The sequence below is a fragment of the Melospiza georgiana genome, chromosome Z (assembly GCF_028018845.1).
Source record: "Melospiza georgiana isolate bMelGeo1 chromosome Z, bMelGeo1.pri, whole genome shotgun sequence".
Classification (NCBI taxonomy): domain Eukaryota; kingdom Metazoa; phylum Chordata; class Aves; order Passeriformes; family Passerellidae; genus Melospiza; species Melospiza georgiana.
Window position 1 is genome coordinate 81,700,785 of NC_080465.1, and position 19,841 is coordinate 81,720,625.

At 40.5% G+C, this 19,841-nt stretch overlaps 1 protein-coding gene across 3 annotated transcripts in view; it reads right to left on the reverse strand.

The window, feature by feature from the left end:
- Nucleotides 1–19,841, reverse strand: part of DYM (dymeclin) — a 209,406-nt gene that overhangs the window by 114,780 nt on the left and 74,785 nt on the right. For all 3 annotated transcript variants that reach the window (XM_058044202.1, XM_058044201.1, XM_058044204.1), the window contains 3 exons: nt 16,646–16,828; nt 12,982–13,160; nt 6,829–6,954 (listed from right to left, as the gene is read on the reverse strand). In XM_058044202.1, the coding sequence (XP_057900185.1) occupies nt 6,829–6,954; nt 12,982–13,160; nt 16,646–16,828 (488 nt within the window). The remainder of the gene's footprint in view (nt 1–6,828; nt 6,955–12,981; nt 13,161–16,645; nt 16,829–19,841) is intronic.

The window sequence follows — 19,841 nt, forward strand, 5'->3', positions numbered from 1 at the left end:
TCATTAGCTAGATTAAGATCTTCATGTTTTTCACTGCCCTCCACTATCAGGGTGGGTGAAGTTAATCACCATTTCCAAGTTTACTGCAGAAGGAGAATCAATCCACTCTTTCCTTGTAGCCAGCCAACCTACATGGAGGAAACACATGTACCCAACACCCTGCCTTGAAGGACTGGTAAAAATGACTCAACAGGAACTGTCCTAAAAACATGGAAAAGATCCTCTATAAATTCAGGGTTATTCCCGGTCAAAACATAAATATGTTTAACAAGGACTACTGCACACAAACTATTGCCCTGTGTAACTTCAGAGAGAGAAGAGAGACTGCAGGAGAGCTGCAGAGGGATTGGAGAGACAGGATACAGGGAATGGCTCCCACTGCCAGAGGGCAGGCACAGATTCTGGCACATTGGGAATTAGGAATTGCTGGCTGGGAGGGTGGGCAGGCCCTGGCCCAGGTTGCCCAGAGCAGCTGTGGCTGCCCCTGGATCCCTGGCAGTGTCCCAGGCCAGGCTGGATGGGGCTTGGAGCAGCCTGGGACAGTGGGAGCTGTCCCTGCCCATGGCAGGGGTGGAACCCCGAGATGAACTTTAAGGGTCTCTTCCAAGCCAAGCCATTCTGTGAGTCTGTACCTCTGGAAGCTCTTTCACAGTACAAGAGACATTTGAAACAGCATTCTTACTATGATTCATGTTTATTGGTAAGCCTAAAGTTTGAGATATAAAAATATTTTTTTATTATATATGAAGAGATGAAATAAAAATTGAGATCTTTGAAATAAATTTTAAAATATTTTTTTAAAAGCATCTCCATTTTCACATGCTGCCCAGTACCTGGATCTTTGTCAGCACCTTCCTATTTCCCACAAGGAAGCTAAAATGAAGCCAGTGACTGTAACCTACAGATGGGGAAAACACTATTTTATGCCAAGGGTGACAAAACATCCCCAGGTACAGGCTGAGGTGTAGTAAACACCTTTTGCTAAAAGGATCAAAAAACCAGAATAAGGGGAAGACGGAAAGACTTGAGAGGTATTTAAGGAGAGAATGGTCAAGGCTGAGGAACAAATAGGAAACATGAAATCACTACAAGAAAGGTTTCCACAAATAGCAGGCAATGAGTGGATGCGGAAACCAATATAATTTCTGGTTATAGCAAGTTACTAATATTATTTTAAAACAAAGTGATGATGGTATAAATGAAAACAAGTCATCCAAGGAGTTTCAGTAAACAAGGACAACTAGTTGGGATGAACAACATTGATGATTTACAGGAAATGCCTGAAAGACAAAGCAAAATATTTTCACAAAAAAAGGCAGCTGAAAATTCTAAAAGCTGTTAGTGTAAGTAATTAATGACTCGCACGTACGAACTGCAAGAAGATACTCTGCTAGTGGAGAACTTGATCATCCCAAGGCTGCTAAGAATAAACATATGGTAAGATACAGCAAGTTCATGGGTTACCTCACAAATGCAAAATGCTAACGTAAGTGTAGACATCCATCCTGGTTGCCTTAATTATAATTTCTTAATAACAGCTCATTTATGACTATGTGAATATACCTGTTCTCAAGAGAAGATTTTATATAAAGAAATAAATTAACCACTTTGACAAGTATCTCAAGCAAATATCTCAAGCTCAAATATCTGAAGCTCAGCATTGAAACCTTCCAAACGAAAAACATATTGTTATATGAAGAATACAGTATATGATCATTAAATAATGGTTACTCTCAGTAATACATAAATATAGCAGGGATAAGTTGTGGTTGCACATTTAATTTCCTGACTTTTAAATGCTTATTGAAAATGTAACAGACCTTTTAAAAAATACAGCAATGGGTAGTATAAAGTACTATTTGTTTTGACATGACACACAATGTAAATTGAAACCAATAGTACATAAAGGGATGTATTTCCTGATGATTATTGAATAACTAATTTCACTCAATCTGCTCTGAAATGATACCCAAGAGTTTAGTTTTGGGGTTTTCTTCCCTCTTAGACAAAATACACTTATTCTGGCCAAAAAACCATCAACTTAACTTATTAAATTTCTAATAAGTTAATTTTTCTAGTCTCTGATTTATGAGTGAAATAGCAAAGCAACCTCCTCCCACAAATAAATAATCCTTATGCTTCCTCCCACCCTCTTTGTTGCTATTTTGTGGGGCACATCCCTGCACTTCACCAACCACAGTGGAAGTTCATGATTCACTCTATGCTGGAACTGAGAGCAGATTCCATCGTGCGCTCTCTCCCACGTGGTGTCCCAACGGGAAAAGAGGAAGGGGACTGGGACAAGTTCAGTAGTCTCAAGTAGTACCTTGGGCCCTCAAAGATCTCCAGACACATCGTTCTCATCCACCATGGATCTCTGTTGTATATAGAAGCCATCACCCTTCCTGTTGTCCCTCCCTGTAGCTTATTCCTGCCTCCTCGCCCTCCCAGACCCCATTCCTTCTCAGCTCTTTCTTTTACCTGCTTCCACTCCCCCTACCCACACCTTATCATCACAGAACCATGGAATGGTTTGTGTTAGAAAGGACTTTACAGCTCAACCCACCTTCCACTATCCCAGGGTGCTTGCTCCAAGCCCTGTCCATCCTGGCCTTGAACACCTCCAGGGATCCAGGGGCAGCCACAGCTGCTCTGGGCACCCTGGGCCAGGGCCTGGCCTCTCTCCCAGCCAGCAATTCCCTCCCAATATCCCATCTAATCCTGTCTTCTGTCAGGGTGAAGCTACTCTCCTTTGTCCTACCCTGCCCATCCCAGTCTCTCATCAAAAAGAAGCCTGACTTCACCTTCCTCAGCTTTTTGTCACTGCTCCTATCCTGCCTCTTTATTCACCTCTCTTCTCAGCATCCCAAAATCTTACCTACTTCTTGTTTAACTCTTGTCCCTCTCCTCTACTGCACTCATCCCACGTTCCATGCACAGCCAGTCCCAGCCTGTTTCAAATTTCTCCCAACTGCTGTCACATCAGGGCTCCCATTCTCATACATTTTCCTCAAGACGTGGAGGTGGCATTTGGGGACTTGAGTCATTGGTGGCCTTGGCAGTGCTGGGGGAATGCTTGGACTCGATGGCCTTGCAGGGCTTTTCCAAGCCAAAGGGTTCTGTGTGGTTTCAAGCCCTGCCAAGCAGCAGCAGAAACGTCCCTGGGAGCACAGTCCTGTCCCACGGGAGCTGGGAGCTGCACTTGCACAAGCTGCAGCTCGTCCCTGCCTATCTCAGCTGATAACGTGATCCCTGGGCACAGGAGGATGCACACAGCCCAGATGGCTCTGGGAGCAGCAAAATGAGAATATTCAGTTTCCACAGACGTCAGGCCACCTCCGGCTGCGTCCCTGCTGCGCAGATGGAAACAGACTGCTCCCTGTGCCCAGAGACCGATAATTTGGTCACATTTAGTCATATTATCAGCAGCAGAGCCCTGGCACAAAGGCCACCTGCCAAATTTCAGATTCCTAATGCAAAACATGAAGTTACCAGGGCTCATTAAGTAACACGCTGTCAGCTGAAAGCATGGACAAAGACATGTTAATGCTCCAGTCTCAGCCCAGAAACCTTCAGTGAAACCTTCCTTGAAACTCTGAAAATATCAGCCTGGGGGAAAAAAGGTAGTTACTGAGATAACTAGTCCTTGAAATATACTCTTAAAAAATACATATTAATCCACAGTTACAAAGTTACATACCAGAACCTGTTAGCTCTCCTCCACACCGGGGAAAGCAATAGCTGAAATGGCTATTTCAAAAACAACAGCAGCAACCACCACCATGCATTCTGGGGTTTAGAGGCATGAAGCATGAAAATACCTTAAATTTCAAAATCCTTTATCTGGAACCAGTGCCTCCACTGACCAATCTCATTGGTTTGCAAGTTAACACTTAAAAAGGTAAAGAAAGAAAAGGCTTACTCCCTGAGGTGGTCTTGCAAGAATAATTTTAAAATAAATTAAAATGTTTTGATGATTGATTATTCTTTTGAATACCAGGCTCTTGGATAGTTCCAATTTAGGGAGCACAAACTGCAAAGATGCAAAGAGCAGGAGCTCAGTTTTACATACACCAAGCAGTGAGATTCTCAGTTTCCCACAACTTTACTCATGAGATATTTTCTGACACACTAAAAATAAACACAGTTAAATCGTGATTTACAGTGTATCACCATTTACTACAGCATAAAGTGCTACAGTAGCACAATAAGGTTACTGCTACATAAAATACCTTATGATGTTATTAACATACCTTATGATGTTATTTTGATGTATGATGTAATTTTATTTAGAATTTTATAAATCAGAGACAAAAGATCACCAATATTTGTCCCTCTGGGGAATTCTTACATTTACTTGTTTACTCTGCTATTATAATTATTGTTATTATTAGTGAAAGAAATTGAGTTCTGTGTGGTTACAGTGACCCCACTGCATTAAACCAATTGCAGGGACAGGACCTATGATTTGGATCATATTTTCCAGGCAGTTAAGACCACATTCATTTTAAATAAAAAATGCTTCAGCATCCTACAGCAGTCAAAAAGAGTTTCTGTGGTTTCCTGAGCTCCTTACCAGTTGGTATAATCACCAGATTTATAAAACTTTGCTCACTAAAATTAATCCTAAAAATCAATAAATAAATGTGGGTTGAATGCCACAAAGGAAAATAGCCTATAAATGAACTGCACAGTCATGGCTCTTATAAGAACAGTACACAGCATACACAGCAGAGAGAAAAACAGGTTGATCTAAAATACAGCACATTCTTTTTTCTTCATCTTTTACCCAGGTGATGGAGGGAATAAAAAAGTTCTGCTGCAACTGCTAAAATCTGGTATGTACTTGAATGAATGAGGTTTATGAAACTGATGCTAGATGCTTAGAATTTACAGAAAAGCCTACACAGATTTTCTGACTCCTACCATTTTGCAGACCTATAACATACCCTCTTAGGCTTTAGGAGATGTGGATATCTAAGCAAGCATGAGACTAATTTCATACTTAATACTAGAGTTTTTGAGCAGTAACTTGCTCATTCATACCTGAAAACATCAATTTAATTAATTCAAAGACATGGGTGAGGAGAATGCATTTGTAAGTATGACTTTGAAACTTTTTTTCCCCTTACACTTATTTCCCTCCTTTGGATCTGTAGGAATGTGTAGGAGAAGCTCACCTACACAGGCCTGCAGCACCTCACAGCCACCTCTCATTATCCACCTAAGAACCAAATCCAGCAAAACTCTGGACTCACAGCGCTATTAACAAATAGAACCAGGCACCACGGGGCAGGAAAACACAACCACAGAGGAAAGAAGCAGTTATTGAACATCTGAAGTAAAATCAAAAAAACTGTGAAGAAAGTGGCAGAAGCAAAGTCACGACTGAAAAAAAGATCAGTGCAGGGTTAAAGGAACAAGGTGGGGTTTGTGTTTTTATTAAGATACAAGTAGTAAACCAATATCCACATTGCAAGCGAACACTACAACTCTGTTGGCAGGGTGAGCTGAGAGGCAGGATAAACCAGACAAGAAAACTTGATTTATGTTTTCATTCCACAGCTGGATTCTCATTAAGGAATTTTAGGGAAAACTTCCACTTTTACTCATCCAGTAAGGAATTTATTGAAAGACTTATTGAATTTGTGTATTGGGTAAAGCCTCTAAAATGAACAAAGAGTGATAGGGGAAGAGACTGAGGCAGGAATAACACCTTGCCTGCTGAATTCCAACTCTACACAAACCCAGTTTATGAGAGAGGATAAATGTCTCTGTGACACAGAGCCTAAAAATACACATCATACATACACCTCTGGTGCACATGTACAGGTTCAAGGCACACAAAGTTGAAGGCAGGAAAAAGTTTCAAGAAAATATTTCAGTCATCTGTATGGTTACTATAGGTGCTCCTAAAAGCTGCTTCCAAAAAAGCATTCCCAGGAAACTGCATTAAAATCATCTCTTCCTGCTTTCTACACACAAGCTATACTAAACAATATGGAATTCCAGAGAAAAAATACTGTAGGTCTGGAAATTCACCTGGGAGAGAGTTCTGTTTAGGAACCTTGAAACTTGCTTTCAGCACTTTGCATTTCAACAATTTCACAAATAATTCACAAAGATAATAATTTCCCCAAAAGAGAATTTCTGTGTCTCAGTCAAAAAATTAAATTAAATCAGTGCAAATATCTCATGTAGTATCATAGCTTTAGAAGCTGGGAAACTAGGACATAATTGTCCAAGGTATTCTCCTGCACAGATGGTCAAGGTCCATCAAAGCTAGTAAAAATTTGGCTCCTGCTATATTGACAACATAAAATAGAAATTAATGTAACAGAGAGACAGAAAAAGAAGTGCCAAGTAAGGAAGTAACATTTAGTATGGAAAATACAACTCCAGCTAAAGGCTGCATCACACTAGTTAAGCAAAGTTTTTCAAGAGAAATAAAAAATAAAAAAGGTTTCCTGTTTTTTTTCCTCTTCTAGGCCCTCCACTTCCATGGCAAACATTCAGCACCTTTGAGGCAGCCTGCCCAGCTATCACTAGGCTAATTTGTAACAGGGAACACCAAAAAAGACAGAGAAAGAGATATTTGCAGCAGTTTCTCTACAGGAGGGAGTGTGTTTGTTCATTTCACTTGGAAAAAGTTTTGAAAGCAGTCTTCAGGTTCCTTCTTCTTACAAAAGAAAGATGTGTATGCCATCAAACTTGGATGAACTCATACAGCCTCTGCTGAGGGAACAGATTTGCCCCTGTATCTTCTTAGAAGTAAATATTTAGATTATTTTTAGACCCGAAGGATTATTTACCAAAACAGCAACTCACCACTTCATGAATGGATCGGTTGAAGCCATCATCCTCTGTGAGGATCAGCAAAATGATAAGGGCCATGTAAACATGGTGTGAATTCCTTTCTTCAACGTGATACAGGATTTCAAGAATTGGCAGAACCTTTAGGGAAGGAAAAATGGGTGTATCAGTTTAGTCTTCAAATACCTCAGACACTAAACAGAGAAGGCTCTAAAGGTCCCATGTATTGCCCTGCCCTTGACAATTCTTACCAACTCCTCCCTCTGGAAACAACCATCCCTGAGCAGCGACATACAGTGTCCAAACACCTTCCATCTGCTTCATTCTGTCTCACAAGAGAGCCTAAACAAGTGTTTTCTTGTGGTCAGAAATGGAATTTCAATCCCTAATAAATGAGATTCCCAGCCATAGCAGTTACCATAACCTCCAAATGCTTCAGTCCTCCTCTCTACACTACAGGGAGAAGAGAATTGTTAAACAAGATTTTGACCAGTCCAAGCAGGAAAACAGTTGTGTCTACCCATCTGTGCTACCACAAGCCTCTTCTGAAAAGCCTTTCTTCACCAAACCTAGCCAAGCACATCAAAGCTGAGGTGAACAGAGGCATTTGGAGACATGAAAGTAAACTCCATTTTGGTGTGTAAAGACAATACCAGGAAAAAAACTCCAGTTTGGGTTTGGTTAAGACTAGAAGAGGCCTGTTTTTCCAATTTTAGATAATATGCAGCCAAAGAGAACTGACTGATCATTATGATTAGAGTTCAGCCCAAGGTCTTGCAACATTTCCACCAGGATGAACAGCTTAAGCCAAAGCCTTGCAATAATAATGAAAATGAGATTTCATTGCAACAGCAAGCATACCTGAATGCTAGTCTAAAGTTAATCCAGATGCAAACATTGTCTCTCTACCAAATGAAAATTAGCTTTCTACTGGCTCAGTTCAACGTGGCTTCCCTGGGCTGCAGAAATAGGCCGAAATCACAAAAAAGCCCTGGAAAAAGGAACTGGAGAAAGCCCTCAGTTCCAAGAAGCTTCTAGACACCTAAAAATTTGCTGTTTTTCAAAACAGGCCAAAGGCAGCTGGATGAATCATGTGAAATCTATTCTGGTGAGCAGCCAGGACACCAAGTGCTTCACAATGCTCTGAAGTTACCAAAATGTTCTCTTACAGTCAACCATCCTCGAAGCAGTTGGGACATACTAAACCAGTTTTTATTAGAATGAAATGAGATTGCTCTGAATACTGCAGGCCATAAAACCTTTTGACACATGCTTTGGTCAAGGTCAAGAGAAGATGACAACAGAAGCTGAAGGAGAATATGCTTACAGTAACATCTTTATTAATATTAAATCAATATTAAAATAAAATATTTTTTTAAAATTACATGTTGCAAACATCCTTCCCTTGCCGTTTCAAAGGATCCTTCAGAAACCTCTCTCCCCACTGGAAACTAGAGTACCATCTTTGTGCTTTCTGAATATCAGTCTTGAGTAAAGACAAGGTTTTCCTAGAACTTCTAATTAGCACATAGAAAAAAAAATTGCCCTTTTTGTTGGATGGGGGGAGAGACAGAGACAAACATCATGTGTTGGTCCACCATTCAAATTGTTTCCATTTCCAACACTTGCATGTAGCTTTGCACTGTAAAAGCTCTGTCATTTCCAGGTCCAAGAGTTATTAAAATAAGCTGGATAGAGCTGGAAGCAACATAAAACTAATGAAGAATTGCATTTACAACTTTGCAGTGAGAACAACAAAAGCCTTGCTGAAGGTAACCATTGGAACAACTTAGTTTTCCAGACAGATCCCAGATGGAAGCACAGGATGGTTTGAGTTGGAAGGGACCTTTAAAGATAATTGTGACTCAGTCTGGTTGTGTCAAACCATATAAACCACTCTGGCAAAACATACTCCTTCAGAATAGCTCAAAATATCCCCTCTGTGTACACATATTAATACTAATTGTAACTGAAAAAGTCCATTCATGTTCTCAAGTGCTCCAAGTCCTACAAGTGTGTGGCTACAAACTACATTTAAAAATACATGATACTGAGACATTGCAGCCATTCCCCTACAAGCCAATATGTCAAAGTGCTGTGACTAAAGCTCCACACTTGCTACTGAAGAGTAGTCTGGCACTCCAGACCATGGCAATCAGTCCTCCTGCCCCAAAAAAACCTCTGCTGCTTCCAAAACCTCCACTCCTTTGGCCACATTTCCCTTTCCACTCCTCTTTCAGTCTCTGTGCCATCTACACACTGGACAAAACTCAGGGAGGCATATGGCAACTTAATTCTCTCCTATGTGCCATTTCTGGATGGAATCAGAATAAATTTGTACACTTTTTCATAATCCTTCCTCCTTATAACACTTCTTCCTTTGTATACTGATTGCTGAGGTGCACACACATCTTTAGGACAAGTATTACTGTTCTCAAAACAAAAACTAGTTAACAAGCAACCACTTCTATTAAAAAGTTACAATAAAGATTCAATTAAAATTCTAATCATATGAAAATTAAAAATTTTAAATACTCTGGAGAAGAGGAGTCTTGGGTGGAACCTGGATGAGACAGTTTTCTTCAAAAGAGGAAGACTTTTAGGTAGTTCCTTGAAGAAGTCTGGGTCTGAAACCTGGGTCTCAGGTCTCTAAAAGAATTCAAAGAACCTGAGAGATGCCTGGAAGGAGTCCAGCAGGATTCTGGAAGAGACAGATTCCTCCAAAAGAGAAGAATCCTCTCAGTTAATATTTTAATTATATTAAAATTTATATAGACTTTCAACCAAAATACATTTCTATACTTGTGTGTTGCATGCATACATTAAAACTTTTATACCTATCTTCTTACGTAATGGTTTTATCCAACCTTATATTGAGAAGAGAGCCACGACTTCTTTTGTATTGCTGACCCTTTTCTCACAGCCTCTACTGCATCACTACTAACTCTCCTCCCTCAGGAGCAGCTTTTAACTGGCAAGAAACAGCCACCGTTAAAAAGTTACTTTTAATCCCCAAAACAAGTGCAGGTAAAAACAGAGACTGAAAATTGCAGGTGCTATATCCAGTCCAAGGCTGGTTTCCCCAGTAAAGTTTAAAAATAGATTGTCTTTAGTACTCAACAAAATACAAGCAGCAACCTGCTTAAGACAAATTTATACTACAGGAAAAAATATTGCTGTAGCATCAGCTGATATAAATACATCACCATGTATGTTATTTCACTCCAATGATGTTGAACAGCAACAAAATCTCCATTCAGCAGCCAAAGAAAACACATCGAATAGCTCATTTCTTACACGCAGAAATCTAACTGGTATATTTACTTGCAATACTGGTGCTCATTGCTCTTTCAAACAGAAGAAGGCTTGACAGACTCCCATCCACAGACCAGAACACTATGCTTATCAAAAAATGTGCTAGCTGCCCTCTGTTTCATCTGTCCCACCACTTTCTGGAGGATCCCTGCAAGCACTTTGAAAAGGAATCCCCAATACCAGATGTAAACTTCTCTAACATCAGATATTTATTCAGTTATTTTAAAAAATGAAGTAAAGAAGGACACATAAAGATCCTAATCATTTTGCCAAGCAGAATTATATTAAAAGCAAAAAAAGGTTCTTTATTAACAATAAAACACAAAGTCCAACAGAGGGTGAAGGTATTTAGCTGTAACTGGCAGAGGGAGAATCATACAAATGAGGAAGTGAGCTGAGACAGTATCTGTTATACCAGCTAAGAAAAACAAACTTTAACTTACAAGTTACACTAAAATTGAAAAAGAGCAGAGACACATTTCAAAAAATCCTTATGAAATGTTACAGAGCACCTTCTGGTGATGCTTCCTGGGCACAGAAAGGGAGAAAAATTGAAACAGGGGAAAGTACAACATATGGGATGCACTGAGTGCAGTGAAACAGGAAGAACCTGCAAAACCTCCTAAAGTTTAGGATGAACTCTGAGCTGCCTGTGGACATGATCTCTCACACAGCACCTATGTAGCTTATACCCCATTCATCCAACTGCCTCTGCACAAAGAGGCCACTGATTTACACCACATGTCTCTAAAAAGTCCTTCACCCCCATTCAAAGATCATTTTGACTCTGGATTAATGACCTTACTTTTTTTCCTCCCATATCTCTGAATAGTGGGAATCAAACCTCCAGGCTTTAATTCTTACCATCCCTCTCCATAAGCAGAGACTCCTGTTTTTTGAAGGATTCCCCTTTATGAAGGCACATACACATCCCAAGGTTCCCCAAGCTCTTCTCTGACCAGCTAGAGTTACCTTCCTAGCCCTCTCACAGTGTTATTGCTAACTTTAAAGCAAAAAAACCTCCCATGTTTCTCAACAGGGATCCATTTTTCAATAGTCTGTAACTATTTTTAGTTACAGACTATTGGAAGTACAGTCTGGAAGTACAACACCAGAATAGTGCACAGTGTACCAGCACCACTCTTGCCACACAGGGAAGCCAGCTCCAGTACTCAAGTCCCTTTATCTCATTATCAGCTCTAAGACTGAATTGTCCTTTTTCACCACAGGACTGTAGTTAGGAGATCATGATTTCTTCGTCCACTAGTCCTCCCAGCCCTCCCAATTCTTTTTGGTCTGGCTCAGCCTGCCTTACTGAGCATTTAAAACTGCTCTTGTCAGTTGACTGCTGCTTATCCTTATCTACTGGCCCAATAGAAAAAAGAGGATTGAACAAAGATGTCGGTTATTTGTCAGTAGAGATCACAAAGAAGCAGCATGAAGAGCAAATTAAGAGAAGTCTCAAATGTTGGTACTGAAAAAAAAAATCAAAATACTCACAAAAACATACTGTTGACTTTTCAGTGATGCTTTTCTGAATTTTTGCAGTGTTTCCCAAGTGTTTAAAGTTGCTGATAATGTCTGGGATTTTCTCACTATTTTTTTTAGGTGATAATATATGAAAATATCCTGCACTGCAGAGTATCTGAGTACCTGCATCTTGATTTATTTTGACAGATGCACCACACTGTTTTTCTGGAAGCTTTTCCGGGATAGTGGAAGGCATCCCTGCAACATGCAAGGGCCTGGAACAAGATGGGCTTTAAGGTCCCTTCCAACCCAAACCGTTCTAGTATATGCTGTGAGTCTAAAGATACAGCAAATTGTTACGGTTAACAGCTGTTAACTTGTCAAATCACACACTAGCAGCCCCAAAAATTATACGTGGCCATTTGTTCACGGAATTCATGTGAAATGACTCAGCCCTTGCCTACACAATCTGCCATGGACACAGGAGTTCAGTCTTGAATCAATTCAGCATCACCATCTCACCCCAGTTTGCCAACAGTGGTGTCTATCAACTCCGATTTTAGCAATACATCTGCTAGGACTTGGACTGAAACCAAACTCACTCCATATCTGCCATCAAACAAGCAAGGGATCTAATTACCTGGCAAGATTTCAAATATTAAAATGGAAAGGGTCCTCTATTCTGTTACCAATTCCCCTAGACAGCCATTATCTTATTAAAGGAATGCTTTTTAATAAGTAAGATTTGTTAAAGTGGTTTGTGACATTACTAAAGTGGGGAGCATAAGCTAATTTATAACCTACAAAACCATACCAGGTGTCTGCTATATTGGCCATTAACCACAATCCTATTTAAGCAACTAAAAGGCACTACAGTTGTATTTCTATAAAATCTGTGAGCTGCTCCTTGAGGAGTTTCAGTCTTAGGTCAACCCTGTAAGACATTTGGCATGTTAGTCCAGTCACAGCTCATTTTGTTAGCTATTACTCCTGAAAGCACAGAGACAGCTTGTGCAACTTTTTGGCCTGAATATCCAAAAGCAATAAATAAAATAATGAATGGAATGATATCTGCTACCAGTTTTCTAGATAATGATCAGAAGTGGGCAGGTCTGACCTGGGTCATGATAGTGGCACAGAGAAAGAGGGAATCCAAGATGGTCTTGTAGCGTTAGCAGTACCACCCTTGACTGCAGCGACATGCTCAGCAGCACACTCCTGAGATGATGTAACAAAAATGCTTAAGTGAGCTAGAACTGGCAAGTGAGTGATCCAGAGCCTATTGCTCCCACTGCAGAACAGAGGCCCCTGGCAGCTGGTGAGACCCAAGCTCACAGGGACAATCCCTGGTGAGGAGAATAAAGGAGGCAGAGCAAGACTCACCAGATTCTCTATGTCTGTCCGTGCCAACACGTAGGTGCGCACGTTGCTGTTCTGGTGCAGAAGCATGTATAGGAGAAGAGTGGCTTGATCAGATTTCTGCTGATCACATAAAGCTGTGTATAAACTGTTAAAGTTAATCTGGAAAGCATGTGGATTTGATGACGAAAAAGCAGTGTTATCTGAAATAAAGAAATAAAATAAAGTCTTTAACAAATACATTTATCATTCAGTTATTTGTTAATTTTACAAAATCTCTGAGGGAAATATTTAATACACCACAGAAAGGAGGAAACAAAAATCATCCATGATTCTTATTACCAATGGTCATAAACCATAATAGAGTCTCATAAAGATTCAGTTGTGCCAAAAAGCTAAGATTGTCCTCCCATACGAGCCTCAGTAAGACCCCAGTACCTGCACAAAACATTCATCCTTTTTCATGAAACAATTTTGTTCCTCCGTACCACTTCCACTGCTAAGAAGGAATGTGATCCCAGGAGCTGCTTCAAGGGGGCAGACACAAAGTCTTCTCTGGAAACAATATACCAGTGATTAACTAACAAACCCTGCACATCAAACTTACAGGTTTAGTTCTCTGCCATTAAGGCAGAGTCTCTCCCATCCCTCCCTCTTTTGGTGGAAAGGGTGGATGGGCATAGGTCAAGATTACTGTGATATCTCAGTGAAAGGTAGGTGTCAGGACTTTAGAGGTGTGTGGTGGAGAGTTTGGTGAGTTAACTGATGTAAAACATCACATCACATTGTCTGACATCCCTCAAAGTAACAGCAGTTTGTTCATAATCACAATACATTCTGTGCCAGGGCTGGAAGTGAAAATAAACAGATTTCTGTTCACAGAACCTTTACCAGCCTCAACAAAAACATCCATCTGCACAGATACCTAAGGTTTAGAAATTCCCCATGGAAACAGAAAAAGCTAGTACTTACAGGGGGCTTTTGAAGAAGGTGGAGAGTGAGACAATTTTTATATGGGCAAATAGCCATAGGATGAGGGGGAAGGGTTTTAAACTGAAAGAGAAGACATTTAGATAAGAGATCAGGAAGAAATTCTTCCCTGTGAGGCTGATGAGGCCCTGGCACAGGTTTCCCAGAGAAGCTGTGGCTGTCCCTGGATCCCTGGCAGTGTCCAAGGCCAGGTTGGACAGGGCTTGGAGCAAGCTGGGATAGTGGAAGGTGCCCATGCCCAAGGCAAGAGAGTTGAAACTGGGTGATCCTGAAGGTCCCTTCCAACTCAAACCACACTGTGGTTCTATGATTTTAAGACCATATTCCTATTGAAGTTTGCTAAGTAGCTTTCAACACAGAAAAGCATGGCAGTCGTCATGTATTTTGAACAACATTTTCACCCACTTTGGATGGAAAAAGTGCTTGGAATTGCTGCAGGAGCCCTGCAGGAGCCCTGGCTGCCATTGGTTTTGTGGGGCCCAGCAGACAGCGTGCTGGGGAGCCATCACTCCTCTTGGCCAGGGCAAGGGGGGACAGCTCCAGCCATTGAGCTGGAGGCAGCAGGAGGCCCTGGAGCAAACAGAACCCCTGCCTGCAGGAGCTGGGAACCACACGGAGACGCAGCCCCAGGGCGAGGGAAACCCTGCCGGTCCCAAACCCACGCACCCGCGGGCGCCGGAGAGACTCCAACCTGGCCTTCCTCAACTACTGACCATGACTATGGAGCAGCTGGATTAAAATCTTCCTGCTTTGGGCAGGAATTTCCCTTCAGGAGGAAAAACATGGATGTAGACAGCAAAACCAGAACAACTCAGTCCTTGGTGCCACAGGTCATTAGCTGAGAAGCTCCCCTCGGCTTTGCAGCTTCACTTCCGTGAACGTTTAAGCTGTGCCACTGGGATTTATAGCATTTCACTATCAGTTTTATTAAAGGATACTAAAGGATACTAAAAAGTCCAGTAAAATAAAAATCTAAACAGAATAAAAGAAACTTACCAGCAACACTAGCATTATCCTGTATTATTCTGCAGAACAGTAAGCTGATCAACAGAAAAATTAAACTATTCTAGACCATGAACAAAAAACCCCCATCCTGAATTCTTCTAGTTTTGTCCCAATTAAATTATAGAATTTATTTTTTAAAAATGCCAATTTTCCTTTTATAGTATATATTATTACTGCAACCAGCTTCTTTTTTTCCACATTACTTTCCTCTTACAAACCCCTTAGAATGTTCACAGAAATCAAATTTAAGCTCAATTATGAGTATTGCTAGCGGGAACAAGTTTCTGGGAAACAATAAGTCATTCCATCAACACAAACATGTAGAGAAAATATAGCTTTTCATGCTACATTTGACACAAAATAAATTATTTCAAAATTTTATAATGATGTACGTATAGCGTGCTTTAATGAAATACATTACTGGCTACTGGTGGCATGAAACAAAGTCAACCAAAATACAACATTAAAGAAAGCTTGCGGTTTAAAGACAGAACAAAACAAAAACTTTATCAACAATTTGATCTCAACCACCTGTAAATGGTATCCAATAAATCAAAGAAGCATGTTAGGACTCAGAATTCTTCTTATGAGAACAATCCTCCCCCTTCACAACCCCATAAATTTTCATAGGTAATGGTGAATTAATTTAGAGCTCAACCTGGTTAAAACTTAATGGACAAAGGAATACAAAAACTCCCCAGAAGAAAGTGCATAACTCAGGATATTACTGTGGCTTCACAGGTTGTCACACAGCTCCTGAGCCCTGTGCACAGTGCCAACCTGCACAAAGCCACTGAAAGGTAAAACCACATGGCTCAGGTTCAGAGATTTAAGTGTGGATAAAGTACGCATGGAAAATGGTGGAGTCCCCATGCCCGCAGGGATTTAAAAGCTGTGTGGATGTGGCACATGGGGACAAGGGGTAGTGGTGGCCTTGGCGGTGCTGGGGAATGGCTGGACTTGGAGGGCATTTCCAAAGGCACAGGCTGCATACTGAGCTCTCTAGATAGCACAAGCTGTGTTAGGGCATTCCTGGGTTCAAATAAGACCCTCTGTGAGTCAGTGCCACATGGCACCTGCAGTTACCTGACACAAGACTGGATCCTGCCTTCTCAAAACCCAGACAAGCACCAAAACAACTCTGAAACCTCTCATACATACAAAACTCATGGAAGTGTTTATGTTAAATGATTTTTCTTACATTTGAAATAAAAGAATACAGTCAGCAAACCCTGGCTGTTATACAGGCACCAGTTTATTTATTTACCTTCTCTCTAAGGACCATGACTCCAGGACAAAAAGTGCTACAAATTTTTAGGGGACTCCTGCAGGCTCTTGGATAATCAATCTACTTATAGGTTAGTTTTATGTATATTTTATGAAAGTATAGAGTCACAGTATCATCAAGGTCAGCAAAAACTTCCAGTCCAGGAAGTAAACTGGACCAGGACTATGAAGCTTTCTAGTATTTCTCAAGTCAGAAGAATAAAGTATCCTCCTTCTGCCCCCATCACAAAGTCCCAGCAGCTGAGGAACTCCACCTCAAAACCCCCTGATAAAAACATGTTATTATTGCTCTTCCATGGGTGTGCTGGAAGGACAACAAATCTTGGAAAGAGAAGCTCTAAGCAATCACAGCGTCTTAAAACTCCACTTCATCAGCTCAGGCTCAGAAGTAAGAACAGATACAAACCTTGTGTGTTCTTGAAGGACATGATGGCTTGTCTGTAGGGATTTGGGGTGTCTGGAGTGTCAGTCAGGTTGGCCAGTACCAGCAGCAGCAGCAGGCTCTGGCTGGCCAGAGGAGAGCACTGCTCCACCTGTGCCGATGCTTTGCTGCCCACCCCACCCAGCGTGAACACGGTCCACAGGCCAGCTGCAGAGAAAACAACAATAACAGGTTTGGTCATATTTTAATAAACAAGGCTATTTTAGAGTGTAGGTTTAGATTAGATATTGGAACAAAATCCTTCTCTGTGAGGGTGGGCAGGCCCTGACAGAGGTTTCCCAGAGCAGCTGTGGCTGCCCCTGGGTCCCTGGAAACATCCAAGGCCAGGCTGGACAGGGCTTGGAGAAACCTGGGACAGTGGAAGGTGTCCCTGCCCATGGCAGGGGTGGCACTGGATGAGCTTTAAGGTCCTTCCAGTCAAACCATTCTCTGATTACACAATTGTACGTTCTGCATTTACAGCTCCAGTAATAAGGCATAATGTATAAAGCAAATGCAATGTCCCCAGAGGCTGCTTGAAAAAACTCTCATTATCACATTGCTTAAACTTTGATGATTGGGACTCAAATGCAGAGTCATTTCACACTTACAGCACTGAAAAGAATTAACTCCAATACTAAACCACAGCATTTGAAATTCCTGTTCCTAATTACAGCAGTGTTGGTGAAACCAAATGACCAGCTACATGCCCAAATACTGATTAGAGGAGAAGGAGCATCAGAGGAGGAATAAAGGACTCCCCTCATCCCTCTCCAGCAAATCCTTTAGTCCTTATACCCTTGCCACTGCTCATGGGAGTGTATTACAGAACAGGAAAAAACCAAGAAAAGCACTAGAACTGAAACAGAGATGCTGCAGACTCAGCATTATTGGAGTACAAAGCCAGAGGAAAGGATCAAACCTCTATGTTTTATGACATCTGGGCTCTTCATACATTCGTTCCAAGGGAATAAGAAGCAGCCCCTCCCAATCACACAGTATTAGATTCACCCCAAATGCCTGCCTAGCAGTTAATTTTTTTGAGTGTATCTTGAAATTTTATTACAGAGACTAAGCATTTAATCAAATTTAACAGGTCAAAGCTTTGAGTTATACAGATTAAAAATATTAAGTTTTACTTTAAAAAAGGTAAATCCTTATTTCCTCTTTTAATTAATGCCTAAATCAAAAATTAAATACAATACAGCTTCTTAAAGTAAAGAGAAAAATTAAGAAAGCTTAATTTCCAGTCTTCTAGTCATCAAGCTTCAAGGTGTAAATGATAAAAACTTCTAAGTCATTTGAATGCAAAATACTAAAGTATAACCAGTTAAAAGAATTTCAAGTACTCTTAGCCCTACAAGATTTCAAGCCTTCCAATGAGTACTTTTCTTCACAGGTAAATATACAGTCAGATTATGTAACAAACCAGTGCTCCCTCATTAGGACAATTGCAGGACAATTACTGCCATGTCATAGGCAAGGGGACTAATGCCACTCAGTGTTAAGCAGCTTGAGAGAGTTCTTATAATAAAAAGTACTATAATTGCAGCCTTCCTAGCAAAAATTTCATGTTACATTAGTAACCCTTTATCACCATGTTTTTCACCCACAGTTCTTATCAAAATGAATGATGTTGACCATGAAGTTTTTCAAGTGGTTAACCAGAGATGTAACATGCAAAGAAACTTTTTAAAAACCCTGAAACAACTGTACATTTATCATCACATGCTAAAGAAACTAAAATTCATCAGATTTCCATTCTTAAAATTTAGTGCTTTTCATTTTCTACTACCTCATCCCTCTATGGCTGTCATCTGCCATTACATCTTTCCTCAATAGTTAGGAAAAGAGGGATATGGCCAAAACACCAGTGATTAATCTGAATCTTCCACCAGGGAGAACAAGGTCATGATGTCCAAGAGACACATGTACATGATTATGTGGCCCGAGTAACCTCCTGAAGCTCTCTTGTGTGTTGGCAAATCCTCCAGAAAGCCAACCCCATGTTACAGGTTCATAACATTCCTTTCAGCTGCAAGGGCACCTAATTCCTTTAGGAGCTAAGTATTGGCTGATGCTTCCAACACACTCAAGTTAAAAACATTTTAAAAGAAAATATTATTTCTGATCATAAACATCACATTAAAATGCTAAACAGGTAAAGAGCCTGGGACAACAGAGGAATGGGAATTTTCTAGCTCTGTGTAGCAGTATGTTCACAATATCTGAAATATGACTTTGTTAAACCTAATTTTATATTTATGCATATTTGAAAATTACAAGACTATATTTAACTTAACACACAAAACAAAGTAATTTATGCTGTGCTCTCTTAGAAGCTTTCCTTTATATTCTTTTCAGATCTGAAGTTAACAGAAAACATAGAAATATAGACCCTGATACAGCGTGGACAGAATATTTCAGATTCTGCTTCTTCAGAACATCACAGGGGAAAAAAAAACAGAGTAAGAGGAAGAAAATTTCATGTTTAAAAGGGATGAAGGCCAGGTTGGACAGGGCTTGGAGCAGCCTGGGATAGTGGAAGGTGTCCCCACTCATAGCAGGGGTAGGAATGAGATGAGCCTTGAAATCCCTTCCAACCCAAATCATTCCACGATTCCATGATTACATGAAAATTTTTGTTTAAGCCAACAGGACAGCCACAGATGACTGCAACAGTACTAGTTCTGCCAGGCATCATTACAGGCATGAAGTGAAATTTGTCTAAATGCTTCAACATATAGACTGGATTTCTTTCACACTGAGGGTTTTTTAATTTTACTTCTATCTTCTTGTCATCTTTTTCTATAGCACAAGAGAAATACAAATTCCAGATGTTTTTGTAAAGCTTTCTACATCTCTGGGAGGTAGCAAAGATAAGTGAGAGTCCTCAAAACTAAACCACTAAACTACAAAAAGAAGGAAAGGGTAGATTATCTGAAACAGCGTCATGAGGTACACTGCTTCTGAAGATTTATAAAATCTTCAAAAGGCTCTACAGTGCCAAATATTACCTTTCTGGACCCAATTATAAGTCGGATGAAGTCAATAATCCACAGCCCTAAAACAGCTTCTTTAACGTTGTTGAGATTTAACACCACACAACCAATCATCCTCTCTTCTCTGGTGAGATGAGGAAGAGAACTGAGAGAAAACACAAAACTCACGGGTTGAGAGA